This window comes from Brassica rapa, chromosome A05 (genome assembly GCF_000309985.2).
Source record: "Brassica rapa cultivar Chiifu-401-42 chromosome A05, CAAS_Brap_v3.01, whole genome shotgun sequence".
Lineage (NCBI taxonomy): Eukaryota > Viridiplantae > Streptophyta > Magnoliopsida > Brassicales > Brassicaceae > Brassica > Brassica rapa.
In genome coordinates this window covers 5,329,499-5,346,292 of record NC_024799.2, presented here as the reverse complement: position 1 = coordinate 5,346,292, position 16,794 = coordinate 5,329,499, and the positions used below count along the sequence as shown (strand labels likewise).

The 16,794-nt window shown below is 39.6% G+C and overlaps 5 protein-coding genes across 9 annotated transcripts; 1 reads left to right on the top strand and 4 right to left on the bottom strand.

Moving 5' to 3' along the window:
• Positions 1–2,253: 2,253 nt before the first annotated feature.
• LOC103867390 (glycine cleavage system H protein 2, mitochondrial) lies at positions 2,254–3,616 on the bottom strand. The gene is made up of 3 exons (XM_009145454.2): positions 3,382–3,616; positions 2,713–2,975; positions 2,254–2,594 (listed from the first exon to the last, which is right to left on the bottom strand). Exons 1-3 carry the CDS (start codon positions 3,458–3,460, stop codon positions 2,466–2,468), a joined length of 471 nt encoding a protein of 156 aa, XP_009143702.1. The 5' UTR covers positions 3,461–3,616; the 3' UTR covers positions 2,254–2,465.
• LOC103867389 (pentatricopeptide repeat-containing protein At2g35130) lies at positions 3,576–7,033 on the bottom strand. The gene is made up of 8 exons (XM_009145453.3): positions 6,766–7,033; positions 6,423–6,610; positions 6,116–6,348; positions 5,786–6,035; positions 5,414–5,562; positions 5,133–5,338; positions 4,918–5,042; positions 3,576–4,311 (listed from the first exon to the last, which is right to left on the bottom strand). Coding segments are annotated over exons 1-8 (1,776 nt in total). The 5' UTR covers positions 6,768–7,033; the 3' UTR covers positions 3,576–3,688.
• A 744-nt stretch (positions 7,034–7,777) lies between these two features.
• On the top strand, positions 7,778–11,239 carry LOC103867387. 4 transcript variants are annotated; one of them, XM_033291316.1, is made up of 5 exons: positions 7,779–7,928; positions 8,041–8,075; positions 8,599–8,903; positions 8,980–9,096; positions 9,215–11,239. In XM_033291316.1, exons 3-5 carry the CDS (start codon positions 8,601–8,603, stop codon positions 10,934–10,936), a joined length of 2,142 nt encoding a protein of 713 aa, XP_033147207.1. In that variant the 5' UTR covers positions 7,779–7,928; positions 8,041–8,075; positions 8,599–8,600; the 3' UTR covers positions 10,937–11,239. The 4 variants fall into 4 exon arrangements, with proteins under 4 accessions (XP_009143699.1, XP_009143698.1, XP_033147207.1 ...); XM_009145451.3 differs by having other exon boundaries at positions 7,778–8,075; XM_033291317.1 differs by lacking the exon at positions 8,041–8,075.
• Positions 11,240–11,259: 20 nt separating this feature from the next.
• Positions 11,260–13,163, bottom strand: LOC103867388 (protein EXORDIUM-like 7). Its single transcript, XM_009145452.3, has one exon. It carries the CDS (start codon positions 12,326–12,328, stop codon positions 11,363–11,365), a length of 966 nt encoding a protein of 321 aa, XP_009143700.1. The 5' UTR covers positions 12,329–13,163; the 3' UTR covers positions 11,260–11,362.
• Positions 13,164–13,396: 233 nt separating this feature from the next.
• Positions 13,397–16,601, bottom strand: LOC103867385 (protein NARROW LEAF 1). Of its 2 annotated transcripts, none has more exons than XM_009145447.3 (6): positions 16,353–16,601; positions 15,566–16,111; positions 15,333–15,476; positions 15,017–15,257; positions 14,059–14,559; positions 13,397–13,979 (listed from the first exon to the last, which is right to left on the bottom strand). In XM_009145447.3, the coding sequence occupies exons 2-6, from the start codon at positions 16,067–16,069 to the stop codon at positions 13,633–13,635; spliced, it is 1,737 nt and encodes a 578-aa protein (XP_009143695.1). In that variant the 5' UTR covers positions 16,070–16,111; positions 16,353–16,601; the 3' UTR covers positions 13,397–13,632. The 2 variants fall into 2 exon arrangements, with proteins under 2 accessions (XP_009143695.1, XP_009143696.1); XM_009145448.3 differs by having other exon boundaries at positions 16,357–16,578.
• Positions 16,602–16,794: the final 193 nt, after the last annotated feature.

Below are 16,794 nucleotides of genomic sequence, written 5' to 3'. Positions count from 1 at the left end.
TTCCCCCATTTGTTTTGGGTTGTGTTGGCTTCTGGTTGGGCCTCGGGCTATGTAATTTGGGCTTAAACCCTTTTCAGTTTTTATTATAATAAACTTGACGGGAAAAAAAAAAAGAGGAGGATAAGTTCATTAACTAATTTACTACTCTTTAACTTTTATACAGGAAGTAAGTTAAATTCAAAGATCAAAGGTGATTTTGATGGCAACAAATGCCACTTGTGATTATCATTACCTCTACTACAAAGCTGCTTTTAGGTGTACTAATTGTCAATTATTTTGGAATTACTGTGTGAAACTACTGTATGATTCAATTGATCATTTATGTTTCTGACGTTTTTGATTATGTCATCGTGGCGATTTGCGAATTTTAGCAGCTCGGCTCCTTTTTCAAATTAACTGCCCTGATTTAAACAAGCACTCCATCTGTTGACAAAAAAAAACATTCCATCTTTTTTTTTCACATAGGACTTCCGAATGCGTCGAAAAAAAAGAGAGAAAAAAGAGAGAGAAAGCGTGTAAGGCAGCCACGGCGTCTGGTGGCGCGTCCGAGCGCGTACCGACGCCGATGGCTCCTTTCCTTGTCATTCCGTTCAAGTCCTCGTGTGGTGGTTCCGATCTGTCAGGTATCTCCGACATGCGCACAGATCTGGGGTAGGGTTTTGCTCCGGGAAGAGATTGGCTTGCTGCGACTCTTCTTCCTCTGGATTCGCGGCGAGGAGGTAGGCCAGGTAGATCTTCGTTTCAGCGTCGTTTTGGTCCCGGGATGTAGAGGCTCCCATAGCTCTTGCATCGCCGCTAAAGTTCCCGGGTTGTGGAGGCTTCGTCAGCTCTGCAGCGCCGGCTAAGCTTCCGGAACGTGGAGGCTCTGACAGTTCCATTGTTGCCGGCTTCCGGCCCCTTAGTTCCTTTCTAGGGTTTAGTTTCTTTTATTTTTTTTGTGTTTGTCACTAGTTATGTGAAGTTGGCTTGGGTTTGTTGGCTGAGTTCTCGTCGGAGGACGATGGAAGCTCTCTGATGGAAGGTCGATGGTTGAGCGAAGCCCCTTCCTTGGCCCTGTATTGAACTATGGCGGATGAGATCTCGGTCACGATTGATTCTCTCCGAGATTAGGCGCATTTGGGAGGGTAGGCGGTCGCGGTGAAGAAGGTGTGGAGTCGAAGAGCTCCGGTGTGGTTCGGTGAACCGGTGGGTGGTTCTCCGGTGATAGTCGAGGCAGAGGTGATGTGGCGGTTCGCGAAGGAATGCGGCCGACATCATTTGCTCTCTTGGGCCTAGGGCCGTTCTTGGGCTTGCGGTTTTTTAGTGGTTTTTAGTGGGCCGTAATAGATGTGGGCCTTGTAATCGTGATGGGCCTTGGGCCTTTATTAAATAAACTTTGACTGGAAAAAAAAAATATATACAATCTTTTTTTTCAAGTCTACACATAGTAGTAGCTTATGAAGCTCCAGTGGTTGAATGATTCAACATATGGATTTAGAGATTAGAGTTCTTATATTTCCCACTTTAGGTAGTAAGGTAAATCATAATATACCTGTGGTAAAAAAATACCCACCCTCTCCAGCTCTCTCCAGCTCTTCCTCATGAATCATGATTCCGAGATATATTATTAGTGGAAGACATGACAAAGAACAAATGATAAGATAATTTAAAATAAAAGAAATACTTAAAATTCGATATGAAGCAAGAAAGTACTGTATTTGTATAATAATAATTATTATTAGGGTTGACAGGGCAAGAATCTTGTATTACAAGGTACATCTCCGTAGCTTTGTCGGCCAATTTTGAGTGCTTGGCTTCCACAATAAGCAACAATCATTCCCAAATCTTTTCCTCACTGTGCGTGCACAGTATCATTACTACACCACACAAGATTTTGTTTCCTTTCACAGTACTTTTGAGGTTTATTCCTGAACCAGACAAGAACAAGAAAACAGTTCCATGCGGTTGGTATGATTGATATATTTCTACCTAATTCGTGTGATAAATTTTTCATTAGATTCTTCTTTGTTAGTCCGAATCCTGTATCCACACTTCTTGAGAGATATAAATCTTAGTATATATTATTGCCTTTTGATCAAAAAAAAAGTATATATTATTGCCTATGGATCCTTCTTCATCTGAGCCATTCGTCCCTTGATATTAATAGCCATGCCAAGGCGAATCAGTATTAATCAGAAACCTTTTCAAGAATCAATTCTATCACTTAGAGATCCCAGATGCAGAGATTGGAAAAAAAAACATAAAGAGGCCAAATGAGAAACAAATATGTGTTAACTCCATGAAAGATCAAATCAAATTGTAAATGCCAAAAGCTTATTATTCTCTACCATTATTATTCAAAACAATACTTAAAAAGAGAAGCAAAGATCCAAATCTTCGGAATTATCTCAATTCATCCATCTACATATATCGAAATTTTGTGTAACACAATCCTTGTTGCAGTGGAAGCTTCCTGAAGAAAAAGATCAGTGCTTGGCGTCCTCTTCTTCACAGAACTTAGAGTACTTGTCTGAATCCATCAGCTTCTCCACCTCGCCTGCATCACTCAGCTCCACCTTTATGATCCATCCTTCTTCATATGGGCTCGTGTTCACCTGTCAGTTCAAACAAAATCATATCAGCAACATAAGCAACATGTCAGTCAATGAATCAAATCTATATTGGTTGCTAGTGAAGCTGTGCTAATGCTTGATTTTCAAAAAGAGGACTCACCAATCCAGGGGACTCGGTCAGCACCTCATTGACTTCAACCACCTTACCAGAGACGGGAGAGTTGATATCACTAGTTGCTTTCACACTTTCAACTGCTCCGAAGCTCTCACCTTGTGACACCGAACGTCCCAAATCAGGCAGCTCAACATAGACCACATCACCCAAGTGGTCTTGAGCGTGATCCGTTATACCAAACGTTGCTTTATTCCCATCAATCTTCACCCATTCATGTGAATCAGCATACTTCAAATCCTTCAATACCACTACACAAACACAACAGAACAAAAGAGAGTTTTGGATCCAACATCCCAACAGAATCAAACAACAAAGATCATGGAGATTTCTTTCAGGCAAACACATTAGTAACTTCAATTCAAAACGTGAGAAACTGCAAACAACATGAACATCACACAACAACCCAAGTGTCTGAACACATTTAATACTCATTATTAACAGAGCCTCGAGTATTCAAATGCAAACATTTGTGATTTGATACGAACAAATACAAACATAAAGCCTCCGACTTTCTCTTATAATCCGATCAGATATCAACAACAACCAAAAACCCATCATTTCTATAAGTAACAATCTCAGATTCGATTATCACAGAGAGTCAGAGAGAAACCAAACATCAAACAAAGAGAAACGAATCAAGAAACTGAGAATCACCGGAAGCAAACCCTCGTTGGGCAACGGAGATCCTTAGATGAGAAGCAGCCCTAGAAGCCCACAAAAACCTAGCAGCCATCTTTTTCGTAGCGATCGAGAAAACGCCGACACAACACCAGAGAGAGATAGAGAGAGTGCACTCACCGAACAGCTTATCAATACGACAAAAGGGTTTGGTGGGTTTGCTTTTTTAGTTATAAAAACCAAACCTTTATTCATATAAATATCACTTTCTGAATCATTATGCGATTATGACACTAGACCATATATTATAACATGAATAATGTACATAAAGATCGAAACTTTATTAAGTAGACACAGTTAAGGACTTAGCCACTAACTTTGGGGCAAGAGAACTCACAGACACATTCTTATGCATTGTCCTAATCACTTCAGTAACCTGTTCCACTTGCTCCTCACTAGCACAAGCCTTAAGAAGCACCTTAGCTGTTCCTCCATCTGGCACACAACCCGAATCAATCATCTCCTCAAATATCTCCACACACTTCACATACAGCTTCTTCCTCGAGTAACCACCCATCCTCGAGGTCCACGTCACAACGTCTGGTCTCAGCTTCCTCTCCTTGACCTCATCGAAAAGCTCCTCGACTCTCTCCAAGTACCCGGCTTTGCCATAGACGTTGATCAAGATGTTGTACGTGCTTATATCCGCCTTGCAAGGACCGTTCTGCATCATCTCGGCTAGGATCTTTTCCATCTTGGTGAATTGTCCTAACCGGCCGTACAAGTTGAGCATGCTGTTTAGCACGAATGTGTCTGGCTCTACTCCGTTTTCGCTCATCTCTTTCACGATGGCTTCGCATTTTGTCACGTCTCTGGCTCTGGAGTAAGCTGATAGAAGCAGCATGTGGGATTTCATCGTTGGTGATATGCCGAGTTTCTTCATTTGTTCGAACACAGCTTCTGCATCTGGTTTTCAAACACACACAGTTATATCAACTGAAACCGAAATCAGGACTTTAACCCGAACTGAAAAAACCAAAATCCGATCTGAACCGTTATTAAAAAATATATGAATGGGACATAAGAACTAGGTTCTTTCGCTTTCGTGTACAATTCGAATTGAAATCTGAATTAGGATCCAAAAATATCCAAAATTAGTTAACTATGTTAATTTTTTATGCCTAGTTAATTTAAATATTTTAAAAGTGTTTTAAAGATTTTTGTAGTTTGTTTTATTTATTATTTTGCATGCTATTAGTTAATTTAGGTAGTTTATCTAGTTTATAATTAGATTTTTGAATAATTTATATATTTTGAGTATTTTTGGTCAAACTTTTAAGTTAAAAAAGGTTTTAATACAATTTCATACATTGATTATAACCGATAGTTTCAAACTCGGAAGGAACCGAATCAAACCTGACCGAAAATTAGTAAAACCCGAATGAAACTTATGAACATTATACCGAAAATCTGAATTAACTGAACCGAGTCCGAATGGGACACCAAACTCCCTTGCCTAATCAAAACAGAGAATGTATGCAGTACTGACTCTTAATGTTTACTGTGTGTTACCTGAGTGAAGACCTGCTCTACCATAAGCATCGACCATGATGTTGTAGGATGCTCTGTCTGGTTCACATCCCATATGTTGCATTAACGAAAAAATCTCAGCAGCACCATAAGGATAACCTGCACGACTGTCTCATGATTTTAAGGATGTTACATTTAAGTTTCTTATGATTTTCTTGGGAGGGTAATATACTAATATAAGGTTAATAACTAATCACCTGTATGCTTCCATGAGAGCGTTATAGACATATACATCAGGCTCAAGCCCATCTTCTTGCAGCTGCTCAAAAACTTCCTCAGCTTTCTGGCAAAGACCTTCTCTAGCAAATGCGTTCACTAGCGCTGTGTATGTGCAGATGTTCGGTTTACACTGGTGACTTCTCATTTCACAAAACAGTTTCCAAGACATGTATGATTTGCTTGCCTGACAACAAAACCCAATGAACATGAACATGGCATCTCCCAAAAAAAAACACTATGTTCAGATGAAAGCTAAAACCTTTCCGTATAAATTTATCATCAAGTTGTATGTCTCAGTGGTTGGTTTGCACCGTTCCCGCTTCATCCTCTGGAAAACATCGATTGCTTCTTCAGTGTTTCCTTTCCTCTTTGTTAATCCTTCAATGTATGCATTGTATACAGTAGCACCTACACAACAACACAACATCTTTGTCTGTAATCTCTCAAGTCAAGTTGAACATTTTTTTTTTTGAATTGAATTGAATGTTAAATTTAATTCAAAGAAAAAAGACCTTTTTACAAACAAGTGTTACCCTCTAAGAATTTGTATAAAAGGTCTAAACATGCCTAGACTTCAAAAAGAGATTCAAATAAAAACTTCTATCTCTTTATGAAGGTGCAGAAACCATACTTGGAGTGACATGATGCTTTTGCATTTCAATTAGAACAGCTTCAGCTTTCTCTATAAGCCCGGCCAAACAGTATGCTTTCACAAGAAGAGCGTATGTGTCTTCCGTAGGCACGCAGCGGGACTCAAGAAGCTGTACATAGAGTAACTCTGCCTCCTTGTACCTGAGCTTCTGTCCGTAAGCATCTATAAGCAAATTGAAGCAGATCACATCAGGCTGAAAGGAGCTCCTCCTTAATATCCACTCACACACCTAACACAAGAATGTTAGCTTTAGCCATTTAAAACAAAGTTTGACAGCACATAAACTGAAACGGCTCCAAGAAAGCTAACCAGGACAATGGGATCCCATTTCTTGTTCAAACGAAGCTGCACAGCAACGTTGATTAGATCATCCCAAGAGGCATGCGTAGAAGGAAGAGTTCCAAGGACATCAGCTACTTTCTCAGGATCAGTTTCTCTTTGAATGAAGCTCAGAATCTTTTGAGCAATGGGACTCAGAACAGGAAAAATCCCATCGACGAAACCGGATCCATACTTCCATCCTCTCCCTCTCAAAGAGCCACCTTACATTGAAAAGACAAACATTCAAATCTTATAGAGCATCATAAGGAACTGTCTTGATGATGTGGAGCCTTACATCTTCTCCTGGAGAGTTTCTTCTTGTTGAATCTTTTTAACTTCCCGCGTTCATCTATGACAAACCCCTCCTTTCTACAGCTTTTCACAACCCCACCACCATTGAAATGCGTCACTCCAAACCTCAAATATCTCTGGAAGCTACTGGTGTCAATGAAAAGGCAATTCAAAGCGTTTCCAGCTACCAACCTGCCAATCAAAAGTCCAGCTGAGAGCTTTGTTTACTCATTTTTCTAAACCGGGAAACCAAACACTCAGAGGGATGTAGGGAACTTCAAAGTAGATAAGATTAACCGGCACAATCTCAGAAACCAGCGTGAGAGAGAGTGAGAGTGGGTTCTTACATGACCAGAGAGATGTGGTGAGCTTTGGAATAGTGCTGTTGTATATATTGATATATATTGTTCTCTGCGATATTGGATAGTCACACTCTTCTCCTTCTTCAGCTGTTGTTCATGGAGGATAGATAATAAGTCGCAAGGATGAGAGTATCCGTTAAGTAGAGGCTCAGGACTCGTAAAGGTTTTCACTTTCATCTTCATTTGTCGCCTTGCTTAACTTATTTGGAAAATACAGTTACTATAGAGGTTTTATTTTTTTTACTATAGAGGTTTTATTTGGTAAAAGAAATACGGTTTTTCTACCCTATAGTTTTTGAGATGTGTAATAAAAGTCATTTTCTTTCTGGAACAAATCAATTATATTAAGATCATATTTTTTTAAATAATATATAAAAAACTTTTGAAATATTAAAATTAAGTTATTCAAAACAAAAAGATTGAATAAGTCTGATAGAAGAATGAAAATAGTGATTTTTTGGAAGTGTTGTTGTATGTTAAAATATCTTCAGTGTTGTTTTCTAAAATCAAAATTTGGAAAAGATTATGGATTTTGGAAACTACGTCAAACTTAAAAACAAATTTGTTAAAAATCAATTATTTAACCACATGTTTTCAGTGTCAATTAAAGTCAATTTGCAGCAAACAGTCAAAAAAGATTGACAGGGATGTCATGACTCACCAACTTTGATATTTCCCTGTGTTATTTGGTAGATTGAAAGTTGCTTTTCGTGCCAAAAATATTAAGAGCTTTTGTGATATTTTCTTATACGAGTATTATTTATATTTATATCTTAATATATGAGTTACCTACCATTCACTATTTTAATTTTTTTGGTAAACAATATTTTATATTTATTTCCTATGATATCCAGTTATTTATTTATTTTTAAATTTTAACAAAAAAAAATCCTAAGGGTCATAAAAAAAGAAGCTTTTGGGCCAACACGCAACAACAGGCTACGAAGATTTTGTTAATGCAATATCCGGAATATTTATAAATAGCCGAAAGAAAACAAAGAGACACCCCCCCCCATACCGTAAACAGAACTCTCTCTCTCTCGATATTTGCGTTACTTTTCATATCGCCTCCTCGCTCCGATTCTCTCCCCCTCTCGCCGCTTGGTTCCCCCTCTCTTCCGGCGACACTCCCCCCCCCCCCAAAAAAAGTATAAAAACCCTAGCCGCGATTTCTCATCGTCTTACTTTCGATTTTTGATTCCAATCGACTCGTTTATGGTTGTTTTTGCATGTTTGTTGTTGTTTCCTTTTTTTTTTTAGGAAAACTCGAAGCCGTGATTTCTCTCTCAATCCAGGTCTTAATCTTCACCGCCATTGCTAACATTGCTTCGATTCTCTCTGTAATCATTTTCATCGCGTCATCGTTCGTAGTAACTTGATTGTTTGATTATGTGTGAATGTTCGTTACGTAACTAACTATATCGTCTTCTCGTTTGTTTACTTTGGCCATCGATTCTCAATCTCTCTACTGTATTAGCTCTCTACATGGAGGAGCATTAGTCCTCTAGTGTTATTGTTTGGTTTTACTGCTAAAGCATCTTTGTATCTGCGTGATTGTTTTGATTAACAGTGATAAGCTTGAGAGAGAGAGAGAGTTAGGTGAGAGTTTGAGTGTTCAATTGCGTCACACTAACTTTATTTTCTCTTTGTGGTGTTAGTTTCTAATGTTTGAATGATTGTTTGATTCTGGATTTTTTTTTTTTTTTTGTATTTATCTACCTACTGTTTTTGCCTCTACACGTCTCGTGATTTTTTACTGTGAATGTAGAAAATTAGTCTGTTGTTAATATTATTTTTTAGTTTTTTTTTCTGCTACAGCAATGGCGAAGTATAGGAGGAGGAAGTTTCTGGAGGAGTCCAACGGCGCTTCTGGAGAGTTCCCTGAGCACGGGGCCATCTTCATGTCCAACAGCTCCACCAGAAGGGAATGCCTTCGTAGAGAGCTTTTCGGTTTGCCGATGGGTCAAGCCGGTTTTGTGAAACATGTCAAAGCTGGGATGTTTTTGTTTTTGTTTGAGTTCGAGAGTAGGGAGCTGCATGGTGTGTTTCAGGCTTGTTCTGATGGTGCGATCAACATTGAGCCTGGTGCTTTCTGCTCTACTGGGAAACAGTTTCCTGCTCAGGTACATACTTGGGTTTCACCATGAGTATGTTTTGGTTATATACTAATATTGTGTGTTTGTGGTCCCATTTGCTTAGGTTAAGTTTACTGAAAAGTGGCGTTGTAGGCCACTTGGTGAGATGGATTTTCGTCATGCGATTAGTGATAATTACTTTACGGCGAAAAAGTTCAACTTTGGACTCTCAAAGTCACAGGTGTGTGGTTGACTATTCTACGGTAAATCTAAGCATTGGTTAATCTTTATGGTTTTGTCTCCACTTATCTGTGTTTGGTTAAATTATTCGGATTGTGGTTTGAAAATGTTATTTGTAGGTTCAAAGGCTGTTGAAGTTGTTTAGCTTGAAGAAGTTAGAGAGATCATTGTCCACTAGAAAACTAGAAAGTAGGTTGGGAAATGCAGATGGTGGTCGCGGTTTTAGGGATCGTCGTGCAGAAGAAACTGAGGGAGATGTTGACCGTAAGCTTCCCTTAAGAGTTACATCTGCAGGAGATGCTCGTGGTCGTAGGTTATCAAAAAACTATGGGTTTAGGGATGAATCTGATAGTCGCGTCAAAAAAGAAGAGAGTGACTACTCCCGAGATGCGTCTGGGGTTTTTAGGAGACTGGGTGATCCCAAATCGCGTGGGTTGGAGGATAGATATGACCCTAGCATGAAAACTAGCTCTAGGACATATGATGACTCTGATTATTCGCTAGCTAATGGTCGAAGAGTCCCAAAGAACTTGAGTCACCCCGCAGGTGGCTGGCTTGAAACCGAGTACCATGAAAGAGATGGCTTCACACATGAAAGTAACCACGAGGAACACCCTACTTTTGAAGAAGATTCAGCGGTTCCTGCTCAAAGCTCAGTACCTCCAGAATCAGCCTATGGAACAAACACAGAACACTATGACCCTTGTAATCCTGGGATCATGGGAGGTGCAGCGATGGAAAGCTCTAGGCATGATATTGATGAAGAACCGGACTACTACATTCCAATGCCGACTGAACATCCTCAATACCAAACTAGCACTGGCATGGCTGGAGCATCTTGTTCTGAATATGAATCTAGATATGGTCATCTTGGTCATTCTCAGCTTCCTGGTTTTCTAGCTTCTGAAGATGCCACGGAGAACATGATGATGAACTCTGAGAGGCCGTCTTACCCCAGCCACAGCATCTACCCTTCCTTTGCTTATCCTTTGTCGACAGATTTGTCTCCTAACGAGGAAGTCAACTATAAAATTGCAGCATATCAACACCAAGAAGAACTTGGAGGTCATGCTTCTTATTCGGACGATAGGGCGGCAAGGGATCCCAGGATTTACCCTTCTTTTGCTTATCCTTCAGAGCCAGGGGATGGAGTTGATTTGTATCAAGAGAACAGAGCTCAGAACAAAGTTCAAGATCATCAACAACATGAAGAGTTTGGCAGTGAGGCTTTTGACTCTGACAATAGGGTGAATCGAATGAAAGATGGTGTTAGTCCTGCTGAACCTGAAAGAAAGAGAGCCAGAAAAAGTGTCTTTAGTAGGCTTGTTATGCCTCCAAAAGAACCTGATGCTGAAAAGGATTCTTCTCCGGTCGCTGAACCAGTCAATGAGGTAATGGCGTTTCTAAACGAATGTCAAAAACATCTGATGGAGCAAAAAAGACCAGATACAGCTGATCCTGTAAGGTTTGTTAAACCCAAGAAGAAAAAGGAAAAGAATCATTCAAAAGAGGCACTTGACAATGGTGCGATGATTCCTTTTACCGGGACTAGTCCTGATGATATGTCTGATTGTGAAGAAGGGGTGGAACATAAGCAACCATTCATCGACTTTAAGCGTCGTAGCCAAGCCGAAAAGAGCAATCCAACTCAAGAGTGTAAAGAGAGCCTCGAAGATTCACTTCCTCAGGACAAGAAAAGGAAGCTACTGAGGCCAAGACTAATCGAAGATGACTCGGAAAAGGATAGAGGAAACAATGACAATCCTACTGAAACTGACATGGCCCCAAAGCCAGCTAGTGAAGTCTCCCTCCTTGATCTCCTTGCACGGTTTGATCAATAACCATTCAAACTGAGATGGAAACACTAAAGGACAGAACAAGGCCTCTAGGAGAGGATATGTATCTACAATTGAACGTGGGCATTGATCCTTAGCAGTTGTGTCTTTTAGTTTCTTCCTAAGATGAAGGTGGTAAATCTTTTTTTTCTTCTGTATCTTCGTAAACATTGTTCAGTAGATAGAACAATGCTTACATGCTTTGGCAAAAGAGCAGTTTCAAGTTAGGATTGCGTTGGTTTTTTTTTGGAGAGTACGTGCTTTATGTAAATGACATTGCATAAATCAATTGGTCAAGAGTTATCTCAATTTTAAGGATGAGACATAGATTTGTGTGGTTTATTTTTATTTCATAAAGCAAAGATAAACCAATATACATTGTCTCCTCAAGGCTTCAATGGAAAGAGACAGAAGTAACAAACATTAATGTATCTAGTTCATAGCGTTTGGTCCAAAGCATCTGTTCCTAGTAAGATCCCAAACCCATTGAATCAAATATTTTCTTCCTCTAACTCCATTCACATTATACACACTTCTCCACCTATCCTTATACACAATCCCCATGTACCCACCTCCACCTCCTGATCCATACACTCCCAAACACAAGTCTGCTATCTCGGTCGGCGCCATTGCATCCTCTCCTCCATACCACCCGTTCAACATCGGGTTACTCGACACTTCCGCCAGCTCATGAGCTATAACACTGATCATCCCATCGACCCCCACCTCTCCATTTGGTGGTTTCATCTTCTCTCTACTCACAAACCCGCTTCCTGGAAACGGTTTAGGCTGCGCAAAAGGGTATGCGCACATCTCCGGACACTGTTTCCTACTGTTCCCGACCCACACGTACGGCACCGTTGCACCAACGACGGTTGAGAAAGTGAAGTAATGGAACCCGCAAATCGCTCTGCAGAACTCTTGCATCTCTACATCGTCTGAGGTCAAGACCAAGTACAAGCCGTTGAGAGCGTTTAGTGGTAGCTTGTTGGCCACGGCAGTTCTGATGATGGACTGGACTGAGAAGCGACTGAGGTGAGATCCGTGGGAGTAGGTTGAGTCGTGGAACTCTCCGGACAAGACAAGTGTTCTGGTGATGTTGGAACCTGTTTGGTCTCTGTAGAGCATCACCGTTTTCCACCAGTCATATACTGAGGGATACCGTGCTGGTGAAGAGACTGAGTAGATGAAGTCTCGGATTGTAGACTGGTGAGTTGGGGTCCATCGGCCGTACCATATGATGTAAAGACTAGTCTCAGGCGAGGATATGACCGGACCCATGTGGTATTCAAGGTTTACAAGATCGGATGAGCCTTCGTAGTTCTTGCTTTCGTCGTAGAATTGTCCATTGGATGTGAAAGAGACGGAGAGGAAGAACAAGAAGATGAGAGAGATCATCTTCTTGGGGTTTTGTTTATGATTTGGTGAGTGAAAAACTTGGAGATGTTATTGGTGTTATAAATAGAAAGGTACATGCACTCCAAAGTAGAAGAGATTAGATTAGAAACTCCATTCCTATGTAATTTTTAAGTTTTATACATTATGATATATGTATAAATCAATGAGGCTGTCGGTTAAGTAGAGCTTTTAAGCTTGATTGGTGGCACTGTTAGGGTTAGACATAGAGCCCCACTTGACCAAAAGCATGTTTACCACTAATGATTTCTTGTCAAAACTAATGAAAAGTAGTACTATAACCATTATTACATAAAATAGTATAAGATCCAATATCGAAAAGTGAAAAGCTTTAGATGTTAGCCTAGAGAATAGAGTAAAGCATTAGCATAAAATTTTAACAGAGTTGGGAAATCATCTGACAAGTTATTATATCAAAGAAAATATTTTGTATATTCAAATCTAATAGTATAACTTTTGAATTATATGCTTGCTATTCATAAGCTTGACCAAACAAAAAAATGCTTGCTATTCATAAGTTTTGGTAATTCTGAAAAATTAACATGATCAGTGATCTATCGTCGCTAGTCAAGTCACTTTTACAGTTTGACTAACCCAATGGAAAGTCGTCAAACCTTTAATTTTTCAACTGACATTATCTATAGACATAATAGTATGACATTTATGCTGAACAGTTCTACATGAATTAGATTGAAAACTTATTTTATTAATCTGTATAATAACAAATTGCATCTTTTAGAATTTGAACAACATACATTCTTTCTTTGTATAAAAACTAATGAATTTTGATCAAACACCGGATTAGAACTTCTGTATTAGTTTCTATTTATGTCTGATTCTTGTAAAAATAGGTAAAACAAACAAACAAAAATGATCTATAAGAATTCTTTTAGAAAAATTACTTGATTCCTTAGTAAATTGACAAAAGACAAACATTTTATCCCCGTGGAAAGTGACCTTTTGCTTTTAACCAACCAACGCTCTTTTTCCAGATTCGCGGTAGTCGGAACTGTTTTCTAATTGGTTAAACCGGAAATCAAAAGTCAAAACTTCTTAACCGTTACTCGGTTTAATGTCCCACCTGGGTATTAGTATTACCTTTGAATTTCATAGAACTTATGTTCATGCAGTTCTGCTACAGTTTTCGAATGTTATTTTCGTCCTTAAAAGAATAATAATACTATGAACAATTACGACATAAAATTTTTGGGGAATAAATCAATGGCCATCAAACCAAACTTAACCGGGAACGGATCCATTTTCGGTTTACTCCCCTTTGCTTTCAGCTAAGAAAACTTTGACTTCTTTAGTTTTGGCTCACCAAGGTGCAACGAGATGCTAACCTCATCTTCTTCTTCGGAACTGCTCTTTAAAGCGACAAGATCATCAACTTTGAGTTTCTCTTGCCCTCTACTAGTAGAAGTAGACTCGTTAAACGACAACGGAGCAATGAACACATGTTCCTCTACTTCAGGTGTTGGTTTGATAGCCTCTTCTATACGAAACTCAGGCGGTATAAACGGCTCAAAGCTCTCATCTTGTTTGTCTCCTGACGCAACCGGGTCCGGTGGTGATGACTGGCAAACCGTTGAACCAATGGCTGTAACCGAAGTGTTTCTCTGTTCTCTAGCAGCTGCTTTACACAAAGCCAAAACCAATAAGGACATGAAAAGGCATGGAAACGTAATGAAACATAGAAAAGAGTGTTCAACCTTCGAGCTCATGGTTAGATGTGATGAGATTTAGCTCCAAGAGATCCAAAAGCCGACCAAGATCAACTCCGCTCGTCCAGTTCTCAGGTTCTTGTCCAGCTATCAGTTTCAGCCGTCCTCTGTTAGCTGTTCCACCCCAAATGATCCCAACAGGCCGTGGCTTCTGACCGTTTGGACTCGTTAAGAGTATAAGGCTTCCACTGTCACCTTCGAGGTCAAAAGTTTGCTGGTTCTCACCAATGACTAGAAAATCAGTGAGGAAACAGATCCCTTTCTCGTCGTTGTATTCCAATGCATAAGCCATAACGGTTCCAGTGGTGTATCCAGAGCTTCTTCCAACTTTAACAACTTGTTTCCCAATAAGGGTATCAATAGGTGATTGCAAGTCTATGACGTGGACGTTGCCTATCTCACCTATGCCCTTTATCACTGTGGTTACATTGCTCATGCTTAAATCTTCTGCAAAAGGAATAAATGCACCATCCGCTCTCACAAATGTTTCTGCATTGGGATGGATACAAAACAATGTTCAGTAAGAAACAAGAGTGTCCACATATATTGGCTTGAAATCATGGTTCTAAAAATCATTTTGGCGATCTTGCCCAAAACGATTTTCTTAAAATCTGAATTATATGATTTAAATTGGTTTAAACTGTTCGAAATTAGTTAAAATCGGTTTAAAGCAATCTAAATTAGTTTAAATTTGTTAAATTAAAAAATAATGTTACTATCAATCCACAAATTTGTCTTTTTTGTATACCTAACTTTGATATTTTATTACAATAATTTTATAGTTAAATCCATAAACTAAAATATCTTATATAAAATAAATCAACAATTCCTTAACCTCTAAACCTTGTCTAAGCCTCTAATAATCCACCTGGTCATTAGTCTTGTCTAGTTACCGCCTAGCGATGTCGTGAACATTGTTTTGTAATAGAAATCATAACTGGAGTACCTGGATTTGTGTCAGCAAATATGCCGTACCACTGATCATCTGTTATAAACGATGTTGCTCTCTCAACTGCACCGAGGTAGACACCAGGTCCAAGGCTTGGAGGTAAAGGATGAAACATTTTCTGGCTTGGATAATCCAAATCAACTGCGACATGCCGGTTAGTAAGGAAACCAACCTGATGGTTACCGGTTCTGCTTCTCACTATAGCTCCCAAGGTTCCATACGTTTCTTGGCTTGCAACCTACACAACATGAAACAAAACTGAGACTTTACGCTTGGGGTTTGCAGAAGAGAGAACCAAAAAATGGAAAAGTACCTGAGAACCAGAGCCGATGCAGGGATCACTTCCTCTCAAACCATCCACAAGTTCATTATAAACCTGCTCCTTTGGTGTTGCAGCAGGAGCACCGTAATATTGGAACTCCACAACATCTACATCGCACCAAACCCCTCCAGGACCCTATTAAGAAACCAACACATCACTTATCGTATACACTCAGATCAAACTGTAAGTAGAATGGAATGGAATGGAATGTAAGATAACTAAACCTCGAGAGCAGAAGGAAGACACTGCATTGGATTAAGCCACTGCCTATGAACTTTCCTAGCAACAAACACAAGTATCGCCGGAGTCTTCGTCAGCACACCACGCGTGATCCGGAACCCAACAGCAGTACCAAGACTAAACCGACGCAGGATTTTACTATGAAACGCTCTGATAGTCATGAGCTCAAGCAAGGTAGTAGCTTGCTGTCCTGAAGGCAACCTCCCAACGATTTCAGGCAAAACCCCTTTCTGGAGATTAGCAAAGTAGTTAGCTCGGTCTTCCACAGCATTGTTGAGGCGGCTGAGAGTGGGCCAGGAGAAGTAAGGGGCGTTGCTCTCTCCGTGCTGGATGTTGAATGCGAATGGATTAAGAGAAGATGGGCTTGAAGAGGACGGAAGACTCATGTGGTTGCAGTGATGGTTGGTTCTCTCCAAATCAGAAGCAGAGTCATCTGATTGAGAAGAAGCTGCTTGTCTGAATCTCTGACCCCAACCTCCCAAAGTCATAGCTTTTAGCAATAAGCAAAACCGCACCGTAACGTCTCAGCTCTGTAACAAAGGAAGAAACAAACTTCATATTAATCAAAAACGGTACCTTTACGAATATTAATAGCAATAAACCCAAATCGTGTTCTATGAACCCTAGAAGTAGAATTATCTTCAAAGCTTCGAACTTTACAATCGGAAAGAAGATAACACGCAAATCTAAACAAACCCAGAAGCTAAATCGTGTAAATTAACAAAAAACGATGATCTGAATCAATCGATCAAGTGAAAGCGCGAAACTTACCTACAGGACAGTTCGTGGGAGTATCCGGGAGAGCTTCATGGGGAGAAGGGAGCAAAGAGGGGAAGTCAGCAGGGATGAGAGAGAGGAAGCTGCTGCATTTAGAAGTGAGAGAGAGAAGAATGGAGGAAGAAGACGAAGGAGAGATAGCAATGGCTGCATAATAATAATTTTATTTGTTACTGTTGATTGATGGTGGTTGTGTGTGTATACAGTAACAATACAATTATTTTGCTCTTCTTTATTTTGTCGACGCATGAATAATTATTATCTTATTATATTGTTGTCTTACCAATCAAATCTTTTCTTTTGGGTCAACAGACTCAAATCCAATACAAAAATATATACTTTTAACTCTTTTCCTTATGCTTTATATTATTTTTCGACAATAAACTTTTTATTTAAATTTTGAGTCTTGCATTTTGGCCAAACATACAACCGTGGG

Bases quoted from the DNA above. Each gene is read 5' to 3' on its own strand.
- LOC103867390 (XM_009145454.2), bottom strand. From the start codon at position 3,460: ATGGCTGCTAGGTTTTTGTGGGCTTCTAGGGCTGCTTCTCATCTAAGG. The intron at 2,976-3,381 runs GTGATTCTCAGT...GTGTTTGTGTAG, and splicing joins CCAACGAGGGTTTGCTTCCG to TGGTATTGAAGGATTTGAAG. The intron at 2,595-2,712 runs GTGAGTCCTCTT...TTGAACTGACAG, and splicing joins TGACCGAGTCCCCTGGATTG to GTGAACACGAGCCCATATGA.
- LOC103867389 (XM_009145453.3), bottom strand. The intron at 6,036-6,115 runs GTTAGCTTTCTT...TTCTTGTGTTAG, and splicing joins AATGGGATCCCATTGTCCTG to GTGTGTGAGTGGATATTAAG. The intron at 5,563-5,785 runs GTATGGTTTCTG...GTTGTTGTGTAG, and splicing joins AAAGCATCATGTCACTCCAA to GTGCTACTGTATACAATGCA.
- LOC103867387 (XM_009145451.3), top strand. From the start codon at position 8,601: ATGGCGAAGTATAGGAGGAGGAAGTTTCTGGAGGAGTCCAACGGCGCT. The intron at 8,904-8,979 runs GTACATACTTGG...CCATTTGCTTAG, and splicing joins GGAAACAGTTTCCTGCTCAG to GTTAAGTTTACTGAAAAGTG. The intron at 9,097-9,214 runs GTGTGTGGTTGA...TGTTATTTGTAG, and splicing joins TTGGACTCTCAAAGTCACAG to GTTCAAAGGCTGTTGAAGTT.
- LOC103867388 (XM_009145452.3), bottom strand. From the start codon at position 12,328: ATGATCTCTCTCATCTTCTTGTTCTTCCTCTCCGTCTCTTTCACATCC.
- LOC103867385 (XM_009145447.3), bottom strand. From the start codon at position 16,069: ATGACTTTGGGAGGTTGGGGTCAGAGATTCAGACAAGCAGCTTCTTCT. The intron at 15,258-15,332 runs GTACTTTTCCAT...CATGTTGTGTAG, and splicing joins GCATCGGCTCTGGTTCTCAG to GTTGCAAGCCAAGAAACGTA. The intron at 14,560-15,016 runs GTACTCCAGTTA...ATCCCAATGCAG, and splicing joins ATTTGCTGACACAAATCCAG to AAACATTTGTGAGAGCGGAT.